This window comes from Pelodiscus sinensis, chromosome 7 (assembly GCF_049634645.1).
Source record: "Pelodiscus sinensis isolate JC-2024 chromosome 7, ASM4963464v1, whole genome shotgun sequence".
Lineage (NCBI taxonomy): Eukaryota > Metazoa > Chordata > Testudines > Trionychidae > Pelodiscus > Pelodiscus sinensis.
The window spans coordinates 43797990-43823316 of record NC_134717.1 but is presented as its reverse complement, the minus strand read 5'-3'; the positions used below and the strand labels follow the sequence as shown (position 1 = coordinate 43823316).

The window sequence follows — 25327 nt, the reverse complement described above, 5'->3', positions numbered from 1 at the left end:
AGGCCCGTGTGCCTTCACCACTTGAGTTGAGACTAGAGCAAGCTGGAAAAGCTGAGCCTGAATTTGCTGATTTAGCAAATAAGTGTCATTATTTGCCATTTAGCAAATTCAGGACATTTCACCAATGTTCTGATGGAACCCCGCTATACGGGCAGCTCTGGGACAGGAAATGCATTGCTGCCTGAGTCTGCAGATTCTGGGCAAACCATCAGGGTGCCTGCTCCAGAGCCACGGCTCCATTCCCTTTGGAAGACACTTTTGAAGTTTTCCTGAACAAAGTGAAATGAGATTTTAAAATATCTAAATCCTCCATGAAACAAAATTACCTTTCTATATATATTGTACCTGAGGCTAAAGGAGACTTTGATGAATGAACAAGAGAAGTGATGGGAAAGGAAAAACGAAACTACTGTTGGGTTGCCCCACCTGAAGCATCTACTTTCTTTCCTGTATGTATAAGAAGGAAGCACTGGACTTGGTTAGGCTGGGAGGGTGAAAAAATCAGTCTTAATTTAACAGTAGATTTTGATTGTGTGTGTGTGTGTGTGTGTGTGTGTGTGTGTGTGTGTGTGTGTGTGTGTGTGTGTGTATTTGGCCACACAGACACACAACTACTTTAAAAATGTCTCTAAATCTACTTTTTCTGACATTTTTTAGGCTAGATGTCCTTTAGACCATGTCCGAAGACTGAGCCAGTGCTAAGCATAAACAGAATATGCACTTGCTTAGGCCCCCAAGCAACTCAAGGATACCTGATTAATTATTAGTATGCCTTGTATGTGTAGGGACCCTCAATGGGCTAGCAACAGCACTGCCAAAGACACATGAAAGCAGCTCTTAACATAATTAAAGAATTCACCTCCATAAGTTGGCACTTATGCTCCAGAAACCCAAAGAATGCATTTATTTCAAAATGACTGCACATCATGGAATCTATTGAGTCAAGGTTTTAAGTTTGTGTTAAATCTTTGATGACAAAAAGTATAAGCATTTTTTGAAGTGTGTAAGATGTTACTGAAGTTTATAGAGAATGGATGTAAAATTCTTATAAACTGAAAATGTACAGTAGAAATATAGAAATGAGGAGGAAACGACCTTTAAAAATCTTTTAGCTTATGCCCTTGCTAATACAGGATTATATCTACAGTATATATTCTAGGTCTAAATGCATAAAACTCTCATCCCTTCTAAAACATTCGCTTTCAGTTTACATAAATCTGCAGAGCTTGGATGCTTTTGTTCCAACAGGCACTGTGTAGACAGCATTGCCAACCCCAAACATTCAAAAATTACGAGTCAGGCTTCAAAAAACCCAAAACATTAGTGCTGGTTTCTTTCTATATGCCAGCTGATGAACACAAGTAATAATTTCAAGCTTTTCTCTGCCGCCATGAAGACTAGAAACTTAGATTTTTTTAAAAAAAACCATCCAAAGCCAAGGTTCTCATATAATTGCTAGTTTCTAGATGCTGGGCATTTAAGTAAAACACCTAATACTGTTAGCAACATTGCATGAGACTTAACATTTTAGCAATTCCAGAACCTTTTAAAACTTACTTTAGTCTAAGAGAAATACCTGGCATTACTCAGAACCTCAACTCAATTAAGATTTTTGTGGGGGGTTGTTTTGGGAAAATAAAAGGAAAATGTGCGTGCTTTATTTCTATTATTGGATTTTTCAAAAATACAGTGTTATTTTCATGAAGTTGATTTTTATGTCGGATTTCTTAAGTAAAAGGATTGTTAAAATTTTTCCATTTAACTTTTTAAAGTATTTTTTTTAAATGGGAATTCTTTCAAGTGTATTTTTTTCTTCACTCCTATTTTTTTTTAACTAAAAAGGACTACAGTAAGGGTGCATCTAGACTACTTTTTTCTTTCGAAAGAAGATATGCAAATTCAGCGTGAATTTGCATATCTTCTGATCGCTTTTTTGAAAGAGCTTTTTTCGAAAAAGCAAGTAGTCTAGATGTAGTTCTTTTGAAAAAAAACCAACCCTTTTTTGAAAGAACGCTGTAAACTTCATTTTTGTGGAAGAAGAGTTATTTCAAAAAAGTTTTTTTTCTTTTTCAAAAGAACCACGCCTAGACTGCTTGCTTTTTCAAAAGAACCTCTTTCGAAAAAGCGATCGGAATAAGATATGCACACTTGTGCCAAATTTGCATATCTTCTTTTGAAAGAAAAACGTAGTATAGACACACCCTCAGTGTGGTTTCCAATAACATTTTCTTCTGGCTTTTCAACCTTAAGTATTAATTTAGCTGTGCCAAAACAGAGCACTACTCCAAATTTCTCTGTTTTATCCCTTTTCTGTAAGGTTTATTGAGAAACAATCCTATTCCAGGTTCATCCTATTTTTCTGGCTCATCTTGAACAGTCTTTTTCAACATTCACTCAGTTATGTCAATTCTGAGCACTGTACTTGCTTTGGTGATTCTGTCTCTTTTCTGTTTGGTTTTATGAGCAGGGCTCGACAAATAATACAATCTACTCACCGATGGCGAGTAGATTGCAACCCGGAAGAGCTGGGTTCGGGCGATCTGCGCATGCGCAGAACGATATGCGCGTGGACAGATCGCCAGATCCTGTTTGAGAAGCAATCCCATTCCAGGCACATCCCATTTCCTGGTACAACCAAACTCTTAGCTTGCTTTACATTATGATAAGAGGAAGCTGTATACTGAATTTGACAGTCCTAGCTCTTACTGTTTTCAAGGAGTTGTTGATCAAGCAGACAGATAAATTATCTTAAAATATATGGTGGATTAATTGAAATGAATGAAAAATAAGCAGCGAAGAGGAGGAAAATGCTAAAGATTATTTTGCAGCTGTCATCAGTCTCTTTAGATGGTTGAATGTGAAGGAACTGAATGTGAGTAACAATCTCTGACCCATTCAACTACTATTTAGTAATTGCAGCAGTCTGCATTTGAACATCGAAGCAGTCATGGTGTGTGGCTTTGAATCATAACTTATTACATCAAGGGCTTACCATATGTCAAGCCAATCACTTAATATAAAGGCACTTACACGTAAAGTGACTTGAAGCAGGCTTTTGCCTTTGTAGATGATGGTTAAAGAATAAAATTGGAGCACGTTGTAGCTTTAATATTAAACATCATTAATCATAACAGCCCTTCACCTAGTATTTGTCACCAAGTTCTGTATGTTTTGCTTTCAGTTGCAAATATTAATAATAAATCACAGAACTGCACCTTCTGTGAACTCAATGATCTCTGCCTTTTCATTCATTTTATTTTACACTCTGATCTATAATGAGGTATCCAACCTTTACACCCCCAAAGCCTCACTGGCAGCTTGCCCAGGAGCTAAAGCAACACACATTTGTAGGTACAACTTATGTTTTCATAATTTTTCATAAGTACAATTAAGTGCACACATTCACATTATTTGCTTGTGTTGCTGTCTTTATTGAAGGATGAATAGAAACATTTTATTCGAATTCACTAGCAATAGTAATGATGAGGAAACAGCAGCTGGTAGCTTGGTCCTCTTGCAGCAGTTGTGGGAAAAGAATAGAGAGCATATTTTATAACTTGATGTACCACTCACCCTGAATTCCTGATCTTCAAAGAATAAAAGGCCTGTTTTTTGAGGAGACGGTCATCTTCAGAAAATCTTTCTAACAACGTGAGGCGAGAAATGATCAGTTTGAATTTTTAGTGCTCTACAAAACATGTTACTTGTGACGATCCCTTCTGATGTTTTTAAATCTAAAATTATTCATTTTCCCTCTGTGACATTTTTCATATAACCCAGAGCTAGTTCTCCACACGTATCAAATTTAGGTAAAGAAATAATTTATTCATTTGTGGCATAAAATATTATTTTTATAAGAGGAAACTGGGTGTAGTCCATCCTTGGGTAAATAAATGTTTATGCTGCATTTCCAATGAAAAGTTACTGATTTACATTACTCTGCTATTTTTCATCACTTGCAAACATCACCTTTTTAAAAACATCACCTGTGCAAAAGAGTTTAAAAAGTGGTGAAATGTTGCTTTTCCACCTCTTTGGACCAAGGATCTCTAGTGTGAACATTTGTCTTCTAACACTTAGCCATTTTCTCCATTCTTATATTCTTAGCATCTTAAAGAAGTGTGTGTGCGTCAGAAACATATTTATGGTCAAATGCCTAGCATGATGAATTAAAATCTTATTGAATAAACTAATTTATTTTTTTGTTATGTGAAAGAAATGACAGCACATGTTACCAGAGTTGTTTCGTAGTAATATTGTTTGAAAGTTAACTTAATTTTAAGGGATTACATCTTTCAGTGACTATTTTAGAAAGAAATCTAATCAGAGCCAGATTTTTGTAAAGATAACGTAAGTATTGACAGATTTATTTTGAAGGTGATTTGCCAAATCAAACTATTTTAGAAGAAGGAACTGAATGTCCCTTCTTTATTGGCCGGTAGTATGCTACTATTGTACATTTACAACTTACTTTTAAAAATGACTTTGTTTTGGTGAGTTTCGTTTTTTTTAATAGCAATAATGATATATATGCTTATATTTGTAGCCATATCAAAATGTTATATTTTGGGCCTTACCTATGAGAAACTGCCCTCTGACTGACCATACATTCACAGCCACAAATGACATTTTGTTTCTCACAAAGGTTAGTGAGCAATCATAAAAACAGAGGGCCTGATTCTACAAAGCTCTGCGTTTGTTCTGCAAGCTCCTGAATAGCTTCAGTCCCAAGTAAAATCAATGAGCAGTGTCTAGCTGGACATGGTCAGAGCCTTACTGACTGTGAATCCTCTTGCTAAAGAACAGAGTTCCAAAACCAGTGTGTTTTGATGTATTGTAAAAGTCTAGGCCCCCCCCCCACCACCACCACCACCTTGCCCAGTTATTACACGGTAATGAATTAGTTCAATGAATGCTGATAGTAAATGACTTCTGATTAACTATGTACTGCTCAGCAGAAAATCTTGGCAGCAAGTATTTTTAAATCTAAATGTAATGTTATAAAGTGCCTAATTTAACAAACTCATTTCTGTGTTAAGCAGAAAACTGAAATATATTTAATTTGTGCCTTCTCTCAGTGTATCAGTTGCAACAGGAAGCTCCCCATCCTAGAAGGATTACGTTCACTTTTGAGGTAGGTATCACAATGATCCAAAGCTTTATTTTGTCTACTAACTCCAGGTCCATTCATATGCTGTGCATTCCAAACACCATTACATGGGAGACAAGGAAGTGTTGTAGAGAGGGCAACTTGAATTCATTGCTTTTTTTATATTAAAGGCGCACCACAAGAGCTTAAGGCTTTCGTGTGCCACATTTGTCTCCCGGGAACACCTTGGTAACGTTAGCAATTTTTTTTTTAGTTACACTTTTCTATTTAAAAAAAAAAAAATCTCTGTCCCTTCTTTTGTGTAAACCACCACCCCAATAGCGGAAACTGACTGTATATGGCGAATACCAAGACAATCCCTATGTAATGCGCTGTTAAATGCACACAGTAAATAAAATGAAAGAACAGTGAATTCTTCCACCCATCCCCATCTTTAATTTATAGTGACCTGAAACATTAATAGCAATGATAGCTAAAATGGGCAGAAAGTGTGGGTAAGACCTTGATGCTTTCATTATGGAATCCTGTTAAAGTATAGGAAAAATGCATGTATACAGAGGGTCAACTCACATGACTCGAATTGTAGGATCAAGACCAAAAGTGATAGTGTCCCTTTAATGCTGTTTAACAGGACTAGCCCTCTTTCATTACTAGATTAAAACATAGTAGTGTTTAAACTGATATTGAATATCAGTGTTAGTAAGTTTTTATGCATAACTCTCTTATCACTGCATCTAGGAACTTGGGAAACATCAAAGTCAATTTAAGAAAGTTGAAATGTTGGGTTTCAATTAACTCATGAAGTGATACTACAAAATACTGCTCATACTAAACTATTGCAGATTATTGAATTGTTCAGATTTTATTGCAACACTTTTATCATGCAGCAAGAGAGAGGAAATTAATTGCTGGAATGTGTTTATCATGTTGACATAGCATTAAATATAGTGGAGTACAGTATTGTCAGGGGCATTAATAGCTTATAGCTTAGATCGCAAAGAGGATTACTTTACTGTATTAAACTAGGATTTGTCTGTAGTTTCAAATGCCCGGTTGCAGTTCTTCTAAATAATCTGTCAACTTGTATGATTAAAAAAAAAGAGATTTAATGGGAGTCAAATGCTTTACTTTAATGGAAATTCCCTGATCTTACATGATTAACTTGGCAGGTTTGCCTTTTTTGCAATAAGTGTTTAGCTATAGTTGATCACTCTCTCATGTAGCTATATTTTAGTCAAGCAAGACAAACTAATTTTTTATGAAATATGTCTCTGCAAGAAAAATTAGTTTTTAAAAATATTTTGTGCTGTTCATAAGTTTATCATTAAGAAAACAATGTCTAATGTTGGTATTATTTCTGTGCAGATACCTTACACGTGAATATTGAAGTTGGCATTTTAATCACAGAGAAATAATTACACTCACAGTTTTTGATTCCACTTCAGCTTTTCTACTTTTCCTTTCCATATACAGTAAAACTCCGATGGTCCGGCACTCCTGATGGTCCGGCACCATCAGGAACCCAGAAGTACTCCGGGCAGCCGGACCATTGGAGCTGCTCTGTCCCCAGCTTCCCTAATTCAGCCGCTGTTAAAACTGACCAGCGGCTGAATCGGGGAAGCCGGGGCAGAGCAGCTGGGGTGCTGCCCCTCCGGGCTGCGGGACTAACCCAGCAGCACCCCAGCTGTTCCCGATTCAGCCGCTGCTGAAACTGATCAGCGGCTGACTCCAGGAAGCCCGAGGCAGAGCTGCTCTGCCCTGGGCTTCCTGGAATCTGCCCCTGATCGGTTTCAGCAGCAGCTGACTTGGGGACACCTGGGACAGAGCAGCTGCGGTGCTGCTGGGTTGGTCTCGCAGCACCAAGGGTTGGCACTACCAGACCAACCCGGCAGCGCCCCAGCTGCTCTGTCCCAGGCATCTGTATTCAGCTGCTATTGAAACTGACCAGCGGCTGACTCCAGGAAGCCCGGGGCAGATCAGCTCTGCCCCGGGCTTCCTGGAGTCAGCCGCTGATCAGTATCAGCAGCGGCTGACTTGGGAACACCTGGGACAGAGAAGCTGGGGTGCTGCCGGGTAGGTCCAGTAGCGCCGAGGAGCGGCGCTGTGGGACCAACCCGGCAGCACCCCAGCTGCTCTGCCCCAGGTGTCCCCAAGAGCAGCTGGGGTGCTGCCGGGTTGGTCTCACTGCGCCAAGGGTCGGCGCTACCAGACCAACCCCGCAGCACTCCAGCTGCTCTGCTGCAGGCATCCCCGATTCAGCCGCTGCTGAAACTGACCAGCAGTGGCTGAATCAGGGACGCCTGGGGCAGAGCCGGACTATCGGAAGGGGGGGGGCTATGAGGGGTCTGTGGTGGCACCCCCTCCCACCCCAGACCCGTCATAGCCCCCCTCTTCCGATAGTCTGGCAAATCTGATAATCCAGCACCCCCTGGGTCCTAAAGGTGCCAGATTATTGGAAGTTTACTGTATTCAGCAATACAGGATTTTTTATTACATGATCATTCAAAATGGACGCAGTGTCCACTATCCAAAATAACTCTCACTGGTACTGCCTCCAGTGATGTGAAACCTTGTCCCTATTGAAGTCAATGGGATTTTTACCACTCAACCAGTAACTTCAATGGTGTCCAGGGTTCAGCCATGATTTCAGTGGACTGTGCATGGCCTCTAAATATATGGTGTAGTGCTTTGGTCTTTCCACTGTTGTATGCCTTTCAATCCCCTAACACTACAGAGTGTGACACAGATACACAAAATGTCCCCTGAAGGTGGGGCATCAGTTTCCCTCTGTGTTCACTTTTTGTTTCTTTCCCTGCACTGCTCCCAGTAATCTCCCTTTGCTTCTTCTCCCTTTCTGACCAGTTGTGCTGAAGAGGAAAGATATTAGCTGCTGCAGCAAAACCTGCCAAAGTGTACCTAGGCCACAGACTTCTCAGTTCTACCCATTCTTCTTTGCAGTGACTGTGAATGCGAATCAGAAAATAATTGCTGTGTAGGGAATAGCGCCCCAGAGTAATCGGGCAGTATGGCACGATATTGGGAGGCCCTCCAATGAAATGTGGGGTGCAAGGGCAGGGATAATATACTTGGACTTAAAAAGACACACTTCTATTTGGTATAGGCTTTTTTTACTCTTTGTTCAAAACTGTTTTGTACTATTGCTTGTGTCAATGAACAGCTGTTGCTTTCCTTCCGAAGGGTGCCTGTGTGTCAGTTGTGGGTGAAATGCATCCAGTGCATATATATTTTAAGAACGTTGTACACTCCTGACAAACTAACAATGTAGCCTGTCACATTTATTTATTTCGATGATGTAACAAAAGAACATATGAAATGCACATGGATACTGTGGTAATGGGTGCCACTCAGATACCTAGACAATATGGTAACCTGAACTATACATATACTAATTTTGGTGTAGTTAGAGTCTCAACTTTACTATTTATATTTATAGCTTTCAAGATAAAATTCCCTTCTTAAATAGAGAAATATGAAGTATGCAGAAGTAGTGTATCTAGAACTTAATGGAGAGGCCTTATAGGAGATAAAACAATGACTGCATTTTGGTACACAGCCTGTATATTTCATAGATTTTGTTGCTTATAGTGGAGAGGTACCTGTAATAATATAGAGGAATTCTAGCCTTATTTAGCTTATTAGAACTGTCAGGAGCACAGACATGCCAATTTGGTTGCAAGCAGGTGTTTCTGTAAGTCATTCAAATCCTGGGAAACGAAAGATCACGAACAGGAGTAATTCAAAAATTTCCTTAATAATATTAACAATGTCACAAGGCTGCCAAGAAATGAAAGATATAAAGTCATATTCTTCAGATAAATATTTTGAGCATCTGTTTCCATTGCAGTAATGTAGCAAGCCCAGAAAGTCAGCTGGTCATTCATCCAAATTCTGATCAGATTTACACTTGCATTATTTCTGAAATTAGACAGGATCAGGCCAATTCATACTGGGGAGATCTTCAAGCATCCAGAGGCTGCCACTTCAATTACAATTTACCTTTATTTAATTTTCTCATCCCAAGATTTATGTACATTGCTAAAGTATCATTTAATTTACACATTTGTTTTAAAAATTTATAAATTATTGTACAGGAGGCAAATTGCAATTTGTGGTTAGTTTAGGAAGAAATAGACTGGAACTGAACTGAATTTACTACTCAAATTAAATTAGTAATCAAAGGTCTAAAAGGCATGTAGGTTTTCTATGTAAAACCTAGAAAGGTCTCTCTATCTAATCCTGTGATTGTAAAGTCAGGCAGATAAATATTTGTGCAATCACTTGCAAATATTCATAACACCAAACTTCAGTGAGTACTTTGGACAGAAAAGACAAAGAAGCTAGTATAACTCTGGAATGGTTTTTAAATAGTTTTGTCCCAAAATATAGATTATAGAGTAGGGCATGGTCTTGTTCAACAACATTTCAGTATGGGATAAGAAATGCAAATCACAGTTTTTAGGAGTCATGTGGGAATTCAGATTTAAACAAAGCAGCTTTATGCAGGACACAATTTGTGGCACATAAAGAGCTGCTGAGTATAATGATTAAGGTATTTTTAGGAGCCTTCATTTCCAGTTTTATTTAATTTAATTTTTCCAGGGAATGGATCAATATTTACTATTAACAAAAAAAACAACAACAACAAAACAGGTGAAGAGCAGTACAAAACCTATTAATGCATTTCCTGGGTAAATATTGGGGTTTAATTTGGTGAATGGAAAGGTGGGGTGTTTTCAGTAGATTAATGCTTTGAATTCCATTAATCAGTGTGGTTTGCTGCAGAACTAAAACAGAATTCAAAGCACAGTGCCATATCTGTGTTAAGTCTCTTTCTAATCCCCAAATACATTTTTTCTATTTACTATTGTAAAATGTGTAGTTTGCTGTTGTAGACTTAGAACTATTAACCCATAAATATTTACATTTAATAATTAGGCTACCCTATTTGTAGTGTGCATACTCAACTTCAGCCTTTTCTCCAGTTTCTGTTTTTTAGCTTTTGAATATTTCCTTACGTTCTGAAATATATTCTATTACAGATTTTCATTTTCTCCTTATTTTAGTGTATCAGATCTTTAAACTCTTATCTGTTCACAGTTTGGAAGGTATATGTGATACATGTGAAGTTCATCAGTATGTTCAGAGGCGCAACACACTTCCGAATTTGCATGCATACCTGTTTGTTTATTTTGTGTATGTTCTAGACTATAATATATAGACTTGCTTCAACAGGTGGCTTTGCATATACACACAGACTGTTATATTATCATAATACATGCATCTCATGCAATGCATTCCGTTTTTCTAATAAAACAAATTATGTCTTTATATTGAATGATACAAAAGTAGAATGAAAAACAGAAAAAACTAATACTTTTTTTTTTTAAACATGGGAAGTTTTCAATATAAATTGTTTTAAACTGAAATCAAAAGGAGGTTTGGCACTTTTAAAAAAATGGAAATATTCCATTTTAAAAATCATATTTCTCAAATAAGAAGTTCAAACTTTGAACCATCTTGTAAGATATTTTAAAGGTAAAATGGAAATAATTATAATGTGGCATCAGTGTGTATTTTTTCTCTTTTTTGAGGGTGGTGTCAAAAATACACATTGATTTCATTTTCTTGCTCATAACAATGTTTTTCATTACAAGTACTGAACATACTGTGCAGCTGAGCCAAAGCTGAAGTGAAAATATATTCAGTGAGTAGAAACATGTTTAATCTTTCTCTGTGGTCTAAGCTCCTCTTGCTTGTGCTGAGCTTTGTGATCTGATCTTTCTCAGCTGGGTTTCCATTAGCAGCCATGAATGAGGCAGCGGGGAGCAGAATCATCTTCTATTTGACTAATTCTGCTGTATAAGCATTTGAATAATTCTGCTGTATAAGTAATTTGATAAATATTAGGAAGAGAATCCTAGTCCAAAGAATATCCGTATTTAGGGTGAGGGAATAATATGTATGTTATTAATTATGTTATTCCTCTTGATGAAATAAGCAGGATGATTAAAGAAGAAAGTACTTGCCAAAGAGTATTGGCACTCACACCATTAATAATGTTTATTTAAGGTGCAAAGGCACATGCAGAAACAAGATAATGTGGAGTAGTTACCAGTAAAATAACCCAGTAACTTGAAAATCATTCTTAGTAAACTCTGACTACCCACTACAACTCTGCTGAGATGAATGAGTTACTCTGGGGTAATGCCAAGATAAAGGACTGAAGAATTAACCTCCCCCTTTTTTTTGGTAACATGATGACACGGCTGAGGCAGTTAACACTATAGCATTGTGAGTCATTACTGTGTAAATGCTTAAGGATTTTTGAATTCTGCATCAGATTTATATTCTGAGTATAATATGAAGTGAAGATGCATTGTCCAAAGCACACTGTGGTTGCTTTTCTGATCTGTGTGTGTGCACATGAATGTATACGTATACAGTAGTTAGAATTTATCTTTAGGGCACTCCTTGCTGTCACAGCAGGGCACTTCATAATAAATGTAGAATAATCATATGTGAAAGGATATCAAGCCAACCAAATGATTGAGTTAATTAACCTCACTGCCCTTTTTCACCTCCTAATAAGACTGCATCCTAATCCTGTGCTAATTGTTAATAAGTCTGATTGAGCAGCATCTGTGAATACCCTTGTCAAGCAGCCCATGTGAATAGCTAAGACGTATTGGATCACTCTGAATGCGGGTATTTAATGTAAGTTCTTAAATTTGATCTCAAAGACAAGTTCATATGAATGAGCTTCTCCCTGAGTGACTTCTCAAGGTACTGAGGACATTTCAGAATGAAATAGTTAAGTGTGAGGCACAGGCCAAATAGGGATGTAAGCAAGTACTACTTGCATCCTGCCCCCCGCCCCCGCTGCCTCTGATACAGAGGCAGCAAGTGGGGGGAAGCGAAGCAGGAGCCGGTGCTGGGGGGAGCCAGCTTAAAAGCCAGTTCCCCTCTAGCACCATCTTCACAGTGCTGCCTTCCTCCCCCTTGTTGCTACCTCTATCAGAGGCAGCAGTGGGCATGGGGGGGCAAAGTTACCTCTGCCTGGGATAGGCCCAGGATCGCTGTGGACAGAGGCTGCTCTGCATCAGCCCAGGCTGGCTATGAATAGAGGCTGCTCCAGCAGAAGCTCCTGTCCATGAAGGGTCCCAGCTCCCTGCTGGGCCTCCCCAGGGACAGGGACTTCTGGACCCAGTGTGAGCCGAGACTGAGCAAGCGCAGCTCAGTCCCAGCTCACACTGGATCTGGGACCTACCCCCACTGTGGCTCTGCATTTTAAATGTAGTAAGAGCCAGGCAGGCAAGGTGCCTGGCTCTTACTACATTTAAAGTGCAGAGCCTCATTGGGGGTGGCTCCCAGACCCAGCACAAGCCAGGACTGGACATCTTGGCTTCTCGACTAAACGTGTAGTAAATAAAAATGTTATCAACTACACAATTAGTGAAATACGTGCTTTCTTAACATTCCTAATGCCAAATCGATACCATTTGTGTATTCACCCACTTCAGTTTTATTAGCCATACACCATCATTTAAGGAAAAAATAGAAACAAAACCAGAGCAGGCCTATAGTGATTTGTGAATGCATTGAACAATGGGGCCTGGATCGTTCCTGGACTCTCTGGGCAACTATTACAGTACAAATAATAATAATTGATAATAAATACTATACGGGTACCACTGTTATTTCCTATTGTAAGTACAGGCGAAAGTACGCTATCTCTTACACTATAGAGTACAAATTGAACTTCTCTAGTCCAGTATTCTCTGGTCCAGTGTGATTTTAGTTAGCCAGATGTCCACTTATCATGGATGTGGTCAAGTTTCCCACAGACCTATAAAGTTTGTTTACAGCCACCAGTCCTGGCTCTCAATATTCTATGCTATTATTAAGGTCTAATTTATCCCTAAATGTCTTTTAAGAGCGCACTAAGCCGTGGAAGTGTTGGTAATGCTGCTAGACAATATTGACCTCCTGTGGTTTGGCAAATTCTCTGATTCAGCACCTGTCAGGTTTCAGGGGTCCAAACTAGAAAGGTTCAACCTATAGTAACTCTGGCTAAATGCTTTAAAAAAACAAAAAAACCAGGGGTACTAATTAGAACTGTGTGGATAATTGGTTTTTCAGCTTACTGGCAGTTCCAAAAAAAAAAAAAAATTCCATTTGGGTCAAACGGGGTAAAAAATCTGGAATTTCTAGTACACTGAAAAAGGCATTTTGTTTCAGGCATAGAACCTATCATGTCACTTTCACATTCTCTTTCTGAACCAATGACTTCAAGTATTTTGTAGAAAGTGAAACAGCTTCAATAGGAGAGATTGAGAGAGATCCATCCCTGAATTAAGGATGTTAAGGATTAGTTGACTATCCAATAAGCAAATGCTTATCGAATACTCTGTTGACTAGTCGACAAATCAGTTAACCCTCTCCCCCCCATCAGATAAAGGCAGCTGTGGCTCAGCTGTGTGGCGCTGTCCCTTTAAAATGCCGAAGCACTATGAAGCCGGGGGTCAGCTGGGGAGTCCCCAGCGGACCCCAGGTTCTGGGGGAATGCCATGTGGAACCTGGGATCAGCTGGGGAGTCCCCAGCTGACCCCGGGCTCCACGGTGCTGCCCCTTCAAAACACCGAGGCTGTGTTTCAAAGGGGCAGCGCCACACAGCTGATCCTGGGTTACACGCAGCATTTCAGCAGAACCTGGGATCAGTCCCCAACTGATCCCAGGTTCTGCTGAAATGCCATGGAAAACCTGGAGTCAGCTGACCCCGGGCTCCCCACAGCATGTAGCGCAGTATAGAGCCCAGGATCAGCGGGGGTACTCTGAGTTCCCCGCTGACCCCCAGCTCCATGGCTTTGAAATGCACAAGAGCCCCCTCTGGGGACTCTTGTATATTTTAAAGCAGGCACTCGTGTGCAGCCTGGAGTCAGCGGGACTTCCCGCTGGCCCAGGGCTCCCGCTGGGGCTCTTGTACATTTCAAAGGAGGAATGCAGAAGTGCCTATCGATGAGTTGAGTGGTCAATGGAAATTCCGTAGACTACTCGACTAGTCAATTAACTGCAATTTAACATCCTTACCCTGAATCCCCTGCAGTCTAGTGGCTAGGACACACCTGGTTTTGGGATACCTGGAATGTAGCTCCTGCTTCAGTGAATATTTAATTATTGATTTATGCCAACTGGAACAGCTTCAACAGAACACACTGAGAAATTCTCAACCCCAGAATATTTCATCCCCCAGCACACTCACCTAGGATAGGGGAGACTTAGGTTCAAATCCTTGTTCCAGAATATCACACCTCATTCTTGTGTATGCTGCCTAAATCCTCTGATTCAGTCCAAGACACTGAAATGTTCTTTTTGATTTTATATGATTCATTTAGGGATTTCTTAAACTTTCTATTTGTTTCATGTTGACTAAAACAAATTGTCAAATTAATACATATTTGCAAAGTGATTCAGTCTTTCCAAAGCTGCATTTTTTTGGAGGAAAAAAATTTTAGCCAAGGAATTTTGCCTAGATGCAGCACTGACACAAAAAGTCTTTACTAATATAAGAATCTACTTTTATGAACTCTGTAAAAACCATTATTATGGTTATTAAAATGATGAGGCAATTTACAAACTACTCTGAAAAATTTCTGAGACTGAAGGAAATTTAAGTACTGACATTTACGTGGATGTAAGAAAAAAATGAAGTAGTCGGGGACACATCTTCTGCCTCATGTTAAATAAATTTTTCAATTAAGCGTCCCCAAAATACTGCAAAAAGCAAAAGAAATTATGTGGAGATAGGGCACAGCTGAGCTGACCTTTCCAGCAAGAATAGATGTAATTAAAATGATCATCCTCCCTCAGCTGCTTCATTTTATTATGGCAATATCTATATTTCATATCAGACAGTAAGTGGCTGTAGTCTTGGAAGGCATAATTTTGCTCCTTTACACAAGGGTCAAGAAGAGCTAGAATAAAGATTACAAAACTCTATCTTGGAAAACAAAAAGGAGAGTTAAACTTACCACATTTGTCTTGTTACTTTGATGGCTAACTCTAGCTATCCCCTGATTTGTATTGACCAGGATGATAAATATGATGACTCAGACAACATACAGTGTTACAAGAGCTTGTAGTATCAAAAGAGACTTTGCAAAAGATCATGGCAAGGTCAAATGGTGCTTCCAGTTCTGATGCACTTAATGTCAATATCAACAAGTAAATTAAGGAAATGCTAGGTGCTAAAGAGATATGGCTGTGAGGAAACCTTTATGCTAATGCTCATGAAGAACACTGCAGAAAATTAGTCACATAATTTCTCAACTTGCATTATATACTTAGCCAACAGTAGACCTGCATATTTTAGTACATACAAATGACCTCTATTCTAAATGATTCAATCCAGCTGCACCTAAAGTGGGTGGAAAGACCCCTATTGATTTCTGTGGGAGCTGGGTCAAGCCCTAATAGTATAATAGGATGGCATCATGAGATAGCATGGGAGGTTATAAAGAAACAAGCATGTAAATTAGGTGGGTTCAGTTATCTCCAATCCTGAATGAGTTCTCATTGTGCTAGATACTGCACAAATTCAAAGTGAAAGATCTCTATCTACAGGATTTATAGTCTAAGGGTGTGTCTACACTGCCTGTGTTAACTGTAGCCATGCCAGTGCTGTGATATGAGCAGTATAGTCACACTGTCACTGGGGGAGCATGCTTCTTGCAATAACGTGCTGTCTAGACTAGTACTTTTCAGTGCTTAGGGGTCTGAGACTGAAAAGCGGTAATGTAGATTCAGCCTCACTGAGGAAAAGGGGATGTAACAAACAATTAGAAGGAGTGGGGGTAGCTAATCTCAGGTGCAAGGAAATGATAATTTCTCCTTGTAATTTATCATCCAGCTAAGTAAAGTTCCACACTCAGTCTAAGAGTTTATACTGAATCTCACATTGAGTTATCCTTAAATGAAAGACAGGATTATGCAGCACTTTAAAGACTAACAAGCTGGTTTATTAGATGATGAGCTTTTGTGGGCCAGACCCACTTCCTCAGATCAAATTGTGGAAGAAAATTGGCATGACCATATATATCAAAGAGATACAATTAAAAAAAAGTGAACACATATAAAATTGACAAATCAGATTTTAGAACAGAGGGGCCTTAAAGATGCTAACTATGTTACCCATTACAAAGATAGCTTCCCCAATTATCACTCCTAATGTAATTATCTCATAGACACTAACCCTACTGCCCCCCCCCCCCACACACACCCTCTCTGTTCTAAAATCTGATTTGTCAGTTTTATGCGTGTTCACTTTTTTTTATTGTATCCCTTTGGTATATATGGTCATGCCAATATTCTTCCACAATTTGATCTGAGGAAGTGGGTCTAGCCCATGAAAGCTCATCACCTAATAAACCATCTTGTTAGTCTTTAAAGTGCTGCATAGTTCTGTCTTTTGTTTCAGCAAAACCAGACTAACATGGCTACATTTCTATTACTGAGTTATCCTTAGATAGTTTGCTCTAATTTTCTACCACTTCACATTCTCATCTTGTCTGCACACTCAGATTTGTATTGTAATTTGGATTATTTTGGAGGTTTGCCATGTAAGGAGCCCACATTTGGCCATTAATCCCATGGACAGGTATCTATGTGTTTAAAAGTTACTTATACACAGTTTTATGCACAGTATTTCAGTGTAAATTTGTGTGTGCATGTTTGTTTATTTTATTTTGTTTACTTTCATATTGCTCCTGCTGTATAAAATGAAGTGGTTTGCTTGACAAGAGGAGGGGAATTGGGAGCTGAGCCTACAAAGTTTAATGCATGTGTTTACCTGTAGGAGTGTGAATAATCTTATTCAGATCAATGGGACTGATTGCACGATTAAAGTCAAGCATGTCTTTGCAAAATAAGTGCCTAATTTTGCTTATCTGGTAATACAGGCTTCTTGTTATAATCTAGTCCAGTGGTTTTCAAACATTTTTTTTCAATGACCCATTTGAAGAAAATTCTTGGTGCCTGCAACCCAACATCATTTGACTAGAGTGTGGGCTCCAGAGTGGGGGGCTGAGGATGAGAGGTTTGTGGTGTTGGAGGGGGCTCTGGCTTTGTGGATGGTCAGAGCTGGGACAGGAGGGGCTTACCTTGAGCGACTCCTGGTTAGCAGTGCAGCTTCTTGCCTCTCCTGACACTGCAGATCATGCTGCTCCTCAGAAGCAGCCAGCAGCAGATTCCAAGGCAATGGGCGTGTAGAGCTAGTGCTCAGGACGGGAGCCCTGTGCGCTGTGCCCCTCCCCCGGGGATGCTTCTTGGAGCGCAGTGCAGTCTGAAGTGCCAGGATAGGCAGGCAGCCTGCCTTGGCACTCCAACTGGTCGCTTGATCACCCTTCAGTAAGAAACTCGTACTCTGAAAACCACTGATCTTCTGAGAAGTATAGGGCATATTGCATGGCTGTGGTTACGTCAGTCAACTCTTGTTTTTTCTATTCTAAGTTGTATTCTACATCTAAATTATTATACAGGAAAAACAACTATATAGAAAAAGGCCCATTTAGAACATTGGTCACTTTAATAATGAACACCAATTTTTCTAAATGGCTCAACCATCAGAACAGCTATTTATTTCCTGAGAGTATAGAAGGATTGTTGTTGCTAGAGTGTCATGTTTTAATTTTTGACATCTCAGACATTTAAAGATCCTATTTAAATGCCACCTCAACAACAGGACCAAAATATTTATTTTGGTTTGCTTGACATTTCCCTGAAAAGATGGAAGACTGAAAGTGAAGTGAAATACTGTGACTGTTTTGTACTTGATTTCATAATTGTTGAATTCTAAACCCAAAATATTTCCAAGCTCTCAGTAAGAGGAATGACAGTCTTGGGATTAAGGCATTGCACTGGGATGTGAGAGAGCTGTGTTCAAGTATTGTGGGTAAACTGCTTAATCTCAGCCCCTTCTTTGTAAAATGGGGATAATAATATTCTTTTTTTCCCCAGTCTTTGTCTGTGTGCACATTTAGATTATCAGCTGTTTGGGGGCAGGTACTGTGTTTTTGTACAGCAACTAGTACAATAGGGTCTCAATGTTGGTGGGGACTCCAGGTGTAATTATGCTACACACAAATATGACATTTTTTGAATGCACAAGAAATGCAAGACACATAACATGTCATTTCCTGCTGAAATGTAGCTACCTCTCAGGTGAAATATGTCAGTGGTTTAACAATCACTGCAACGCTTCTGGCACCTTTTAGAGCAGGAAGGTAACTCAAAAATTGAAGATTTTTTTTAACGTTTTTGTAGATTATCACATGTACTTATGTCAAGAAAACAATAGCATGTATTATTTTAAAAAAATTTGCATAGTTGGACAAATTCACTAATATCAATTAGAAAAACTCGAGCATGCAAATAATTTTGAGACTCTCCATTTCAGAGTCTAAATGAGTGCTTCCTCATGTTGTGTTTAGATGGTTTCAGAGTGTGGTGTTGCAGCTTTCAAGTTATCTTTTTACACTATACCCTCTGGAAAAGTGCTCCAGTGTCGAGTGACTCATGTTCTTTGCCTTCAGACACACCATATGGTCTCTCCTATTTTTAAAAAAAGTTGTTATATACAATGTGCTCATTACGTGGCATCTCTTCCAAACGTAAAATATTTAAAATGTTGTTTGTTTTTTCAATAGGTAGAGAACAGACCCAAATATTATGGAAGAGAGTAAGTAATGAGTGCTGTGAATCCAGTCTAATGGGAGTGGATGTCACCTGGTGTTCAATGATGAATGAAGGTTCAGCAAGTGAACCTTAGGGCCTTTTCATCTCCTCTGTGTTTAACACCACAAGAATGTGGGGCTAGCTGTGCTAACGATTTTAATTTGCTGGGCATTTTGCATTGCAAAGTAGTACTCTGCAACAGCCTACCTTCTTGGCTGTTCAGCATACTGTATGTGGGACCTTCTCAGGGCCTAGCATTAAGTTTTGTTGTGTACATTCTGAGTGAAATTATTTTAGTCTGCTCATTGTGCATGTACAGCAGGGGAAATTGTTCCATTCAGTTACACTACTCTATTCTTACTTCTCTGCAAATTATGATTTGGGTATGGCTCACCGCCGATCACCCCTGCAGTTTTAAATGGATACAATATTCTTCAGTTTTGCCTAATGCAGGAAAATGTAGTGTTGCTGTGCTTCACATGGTTGGTTGGCTCTTTCTAACCCCAAAGGTGAAGACTGCTGCAATGGGCATATGAGTGTGTAAAAATCTCTTTGGGGCAATTTGACATGCCAAATGTTATAAAAATGCACATTATCATTTGTATTTCCTTTCCCTCCATTTCACTGCATTAAGCAAAGGTTCTGTTTAGCACAGAGAATGAAAGCAAATTTTATGTTTAATTTTGTATCCGTATATGTAAATTGTGCACTTCCTTATGCAAATTATTAGTCAGATTAAGTGGATCCCTTGAGCCCTGGCAAGCTAGCAAACTTTCTCTCAATATTGAAAAGTGTGAGTACCCCATCATAGATTATTAAGATAATGGGTAATATGGGCACTTGTCCTATTACGCTAATGTGAGATATCCATGTTATGAAAAGAATGCACTTGTTCTGACTGTAACAAGAGCGTTCCTCCCATGCTGTCTAAGTGATTTTTGAGGGCTAAAGCCTACCAGCCACACATAATCATGTTGGCCAAATGCCAAGCAGAGTGAGAAATTAACATAATGAATAGATTACTGCTAATTACTCAGATTGTATGGAAGTTTCTTTTAAAAAGCCAAGGGAGGAGGTTGTTTTTAAGGAAAAAGATGTGTTTTTAAAACAGCTTTTATGGTTAATAAAAATGAGTTTTGTTTGTTAGATTCCATGGTATGATCTCAAGAGAAGAAGCTGACCAATTATTAAGTGTTGCAGAGGGAAGTTATCTCATTCGTGAAAGCCAACGGCAACCAGGAACCTATACTTTGGCATTAAGGTTGGTAATAGAATATTTGCAAATATCTCATCATGATATTACAGTAAACTATTATTTAATTCCTTGATAGAATTTTTTACAAGGGTGACCATTTAATGACATAGTATTTTTGTGACCTGATTACAGTATCAGTATCTTGAAAGGACTTTAAATCTTTCAGTGCAAAATTAATGTCTTGGATTTGAAGCACGGTCATAACTATTTATGGATGGTTGGCTTTATTTTACAATAGATGTTTCCTGCTTCTCTGGTCTCTATTATTCTTCAGTTCTGTCCATAGATACCATATCTGGATATTGAGAACAGAGGTAGAAAAGAATTAGAAAGTCCCTCTGTGATCTCATGTGACTTCACTTAGCCAACATTGTATCAAGATTGGTTACCTGATGTAGGAGGCTAGCTGGGTCTCCTCTAGTGACTCACCATACTGCTCATGCAGTCTGTGTGCCAGTTTTACCTGGTCTGTGAACTAGTGTCTCACCTTGAATAATTGTGCCAACTGGATGTGAATACATGCCCACCACTTCTGTACAACTGTAAAAACTCAGTCAGATTATTTCCTACTGAAATAGTTCTATACTGACTATTAGTAGTCATTATAATAGTATCTTTTACAGGTATCTTTTAGCTTTCTCCCTTTGTTGTTTTCAGAGGTAGTATGTGAAATGAATTGACTCTTCAGTTGTACAGAATTTAACTGTGTGTGATCTAGATCCAGGAAAATATTTAGGCACACGCTTAAGTTTAAGCACACAAGTAATCCTTCAGTAAGACTACTTATACTAAAAACAGGTGTATGCCTTTCAAGATCACACCATCTTTTACATGTCAGTGTTCACATAAGTATGCATACAGCACATTAGTAGCAAGCATTCTTCAGTCTTGAGACCAGGAATATGTGCCCTTTGAGAGGTAAACAATTTACTCGGTTTTATGGCAGCCACAAATGTGGCTGAAGAGACTGTCTTTCCTATATTTATCATTTAAATGTAATGTTTTGACCTTTTGGCTTTGCCTTTTGCAAGCTCTTTTCTCCTCTGCCATTCTGGACTGCTTCCTTTCGTAATTCCCAAGACCTTTGTTAAGTGCTCATTTCCAAAGGCTGCATCTGGAGTGTGATCTTCTCATTTGTCCATATCCATGTCAGTTTTTGGTGAGACCTCACTTCCACACATCCTTGAAATGCAATTTTGTGTCTTTTGGGTCTTTTTCCAGATGCCAGTTTGTCATAGAGAATGTCATTATTCACACCTGCTCAAGCCATGAAGACATCTCTGTTTGAGAATTGTTTGCTTGCTGGCTCTGCTGGCCCATGTGATCACCTCAATGTTAATGACGCTCCTTCCAGGAGATTCCAAATTTTCAACAAAGGCAACAGATGAAAGCTGCTGAGCCTCTTTTCCTGATGAGAGTAGACGGTCCATGTGTCATACCTCTTCAAAATTGGGCTGATAATACATACTTGATGCACACAGATCTTTGTGTGTTCTCTCGGTTTCTTCTTTTACTATACCCTCTTGTTCCATCTAAACTTTATTGTGGCAGCTTTTCTAATGCAGATATTGAGTTCCGTTTCAAGTCAAAAATTGACTACAATAGTGGTCCTCAAGTATTTGAACACCAATTACCACTTCAGGTTCATAGTGGTTGATCTTCATGGAGTGTGCTTCCTCAACTCCTTGGCACATTGTTTCTTTTAGACTTATACTAAGTCTAGAGTCTTGGCAGGCTTTGGAAAAACTGTCCCCAAGGCTTTGAAAGGGAACTTTTTTGGACGTTGTCACTGTTGCATCATCATCAAGGAGGAAGTGTTGGATAAAGGCCTCCTAAGTCTTGGTTTTTGATCTGAGTCCTGCAAGACTGAACTACTTTCCATAAGATCTTGTGTGCAAGTAGATTCCCTCAGCTCAGGAACATAACCGCCATACTGGGTCAGACCAACGGTCCACCCAGACCAGTATCCTGTCTGCTGACAGTGGCCAATACCAGGTGCCCCAGAGGGAGGGAACAGAACAGATAATCCTCACATGATCCCTCTCCTGGAACCGAAAGCTTGTTTCAGTTGCAGGGAGAAGAAGATCCCAAACAGAGTTATGTACTTGTCCCAACTTTATTTCACTCCACTAAGAATCTGGAAAGCCTCAGAGACTAAGTCATTATATTGGACTGTGCCGTTCATGTTTTCATTTAAGTATCGAATCATGATTAAGAACTTGTGGGGACAATCTTTCATGAAATTGCAGGCAGTCCACTTCTAGTGACAGTCAAAAGTCTTTTGTGAGGTTGATGAAGGCTGTGTAAAGGGGCTTTTCTTGTTTTTTGTGTTTCTCTTGTGTAATTGTCTCAGTGAGAAGATCATGTCAATAGTAGACCTTTCAGCTCTGAAGCCGCACTTTGATTCAGGATAGATTCTGTCTACAGGGGTTGAAGTCTGTTCAGGACAACTCAGGCAAAGACTTTCCCCATAATTCTAAGAAGGGAAATGCCACAATAGTTTTTACAGTTACACGTCACCCTTGTTTTTTATAGATGATCTTGGCATCTCCCATTTCTTGTGTTACTTCACCTTCTTTCCAGCAGTTGAGGGGCGTGGCCTCCGGTCCCAGTTCTATGCCCTGCCCCTAGGGTGTACATGGCCCTTGCAGCCCAACCCAAAAACACCCTTCCCCTGTATTAGGTTACAGGCATCCCTTAAAGCATAGCCCCAAAGTTCATGTACCTCTATCGGTATATATGGCACCTGCGGCCCAGTCACAAGAAAAGTCCCTCCTGGCCAGGGGTGATTGTCCAGGGTAGGGAAAAGGGTGGTAGGGGGACCCGGGCCCTCCCTCTCCACCGAGTCCCAGCCCAGGGCCCTTTAGGCAGACACTATTGCTCCTGCCTGCTCGGCGGGGAATCCGGCCAATACACACTGAGCCACACTATCAGTCCTCTGCCCTGCGCTGCTTCCTACCGCACCCTGGTACTCCTGTAATCTGCTGACCTCCCGGACTGGTCCTTACCAGGGCTGGCGCTGGGGCTGCAGGCACTCCTGCCTCCCAGGGGGTGGCAGCTGCTGGCTCAACTCCGGGGTCAGCTGTGGGCGCGACTCAGGTCTCAGCTGCTGCAGAAACACACGTGTGGCCTGACCTACTCCTTTCCCCAGTGGCCTTCCTTGCTGCAGGGCTCTTTCTTCTTTTATACTTGGGCTCTGCTGGGATCATGCCCAGCAAAGCTGGATGGGTGGAGCCTTCTCAGCCAGCTGGGCCTGGGCTACTCCCTGCCCTTCAGTGTGGGGCCTGTCTGCCCCATCACACCAGCACAGGCAGAGCAACTTATGAAGACATTGCAGTAGAAAAGGTTTCCCGCATTTTATGACTTCTGACAGTATGCAGTCTTTTCCAGGGGCCTTTCCATTGGGGAAGCCATTTATAGCAATGTTTAGCTCCTTCACAGTTGGTTCATTGTCATGTTCATAACTGACAGGGTTTTGATGGCCTACGCCCGTAATGATATTTTCATGAGAGTAAAGTTCAGAGCAACGTTCTGCCCAGTTATGCATCTGTTTGGTGCAGTCGTCGATTATTTCCTCTGTTGTTGATTTCAGTGGAGCTGTCTTCTTTGAAGTTGTACCCAAGGCTTTCTTGATCCCCTCGTATGTGTTTCTGATGTTGTCTGTATCAGCAGCTACTTGGATGCTTTTGCATAATCATTGGCATAGAGCTGAGCAGTTTGTTTTATCTCAGTTCTTTCTTCTATTAATGCATATAAGTTTTTTTTTTTTCATTTGGATCTTTCCTGTAATTGGTTTGGGCTGTGTGTTTGGCCTCTATGACTGGTGTCAACATGCTGGAATATGCATCAAACCAGTCATTGTTCTTGTTTTCCTTCTTCCCAAAGACTGACAGAGCTGCGTCATAGATTGTGTTCAAAGTTGCTCCAGCTTCAGCGGGGCACGAGTGGCACAGTGACCGGTGTCGAGGGCTCGTTGTAGTATGTTCTTGTACTGCTGTGATACTGCTTGAGCTGTTATGGCGCTGATTGGGCAGGGAGTGGACTCAATGACCTCCTGAGGTCTCTTCCAGCCCTGTGGTTCTATGATGTTCACATGAGGACATCCTTTTACTTCAGATCTGAGTATTTTCTTTGGTTTAGGTCTGAACTTGCTGCACAGAGAGGTCTCTGCCACAAACAATACTGTGATAACTGCAGGTAACTAGGACAATATTAAGGTTTGGTATATCTTGAGATAAGATCCAGTTGGTGTCAGTGGCTAGATTTGGAATGTTTCTAAGACACTTTTGTATTGCAGCTTTGTCTGGAAGAATGAGTTTGTTTTTCAGAGGACAACAGGAACAAAATTCCAGAAAACTCAGACCATTTCATTCATTTTACCAGTTCCATGTTGACCAAGACAGCTGATCTATGCTTCATGATCGCTCTCATCCTTGCATTGAAGTCCCATAGCAAGAACACATTCATGTTTCATAATCTTGCGGATGGTGGTATTCAATTGGTCATAGAACTGGTCCTTGATGACAGAAGATGAGGAAAGCATATATCACAAGCACCCAATGTACAGGTTTCTCCGCCCTACACTCTCCTGGTCCTCTTTGTTCTTGCAGAAAAACTGATAATAGAGGCTGCAAGAGCAACAGCAATTCATGAAAGTACTGTATAGCAAAAGTAGAAATATGGATGAAATATTGATATCTTGTAGTAATACACTGGGATACATGTTTTCTTAAAAATTACTGCCGTTACATTAAAATAGACTGAAGAAAGATATTTGTCTTTTCAGTAATATGATTCTAACAGGAACATGTATTGATATTTATACTGATACGCATGTGAATACAGCAACATTATTATTTTTTCGTGCACTCATGATTAAGATGCATCCTTCCAGTCTCTCTCCTGAAGCAGAACAAACAGATGCTGGTCTTGTTTGAATGGCTGATCTAAAGAAAGAGAAAGGGAGAGAGATTACGTTACTAAATATTGTCCTTGCTCTTGTAAAATGCACAGTGCCCTTGTCAGCAAGTCTGAGGTTGCATGATGATTCTTGGTGTGGCTTATTTTATTTGAAAATGAGTAATTTTTCCCAGGGTAATAGGTTATACCTGTAGTTTCCAAAAGGGAAAAACATTATCTAGAAAATAACAGATCTGTGAGTGTGATCTCAATAGTATAAAGGATATTAGCACAAATTATGAAGGAAAGAATAA

At 39.8% G+C, this 25327-nt stretch overlaps 1 protein-coding gene across 3 annotated transcripts in view; it reads left to right on the top strand.

The window, feature by feature from the left end:
• Positions 1 to 25327, top strand: part of CHN1 (chimerin 1) — a 178903-nt gene that overhangs the window by 61366 nt on the left and 92210 nt on the right. For 2 of the 3 annotated variants that reach the window (XM_075933671.1, XM_075933670.1), the window contains exons 4-6: positions 5079 to 5138; positions 18836 to 18863; positions 20007 to 20120. In XM_075933671.1, the coding sequence (XP_075789786.1) occupies positions 5079 to 5138; positions 18836 to 18863; positions 20007 to 20120 (202 nt within the window). Of the gene's footprint in view, positions 1 to 5078; positions 5139 to 10785; positions 10836 to 18831; positions 18864 to 20006; positions 20121 to 25327 lie in introns of those variants that run through there. The other variant, XM_006119476.4, reaches the window with a different exon arrangement.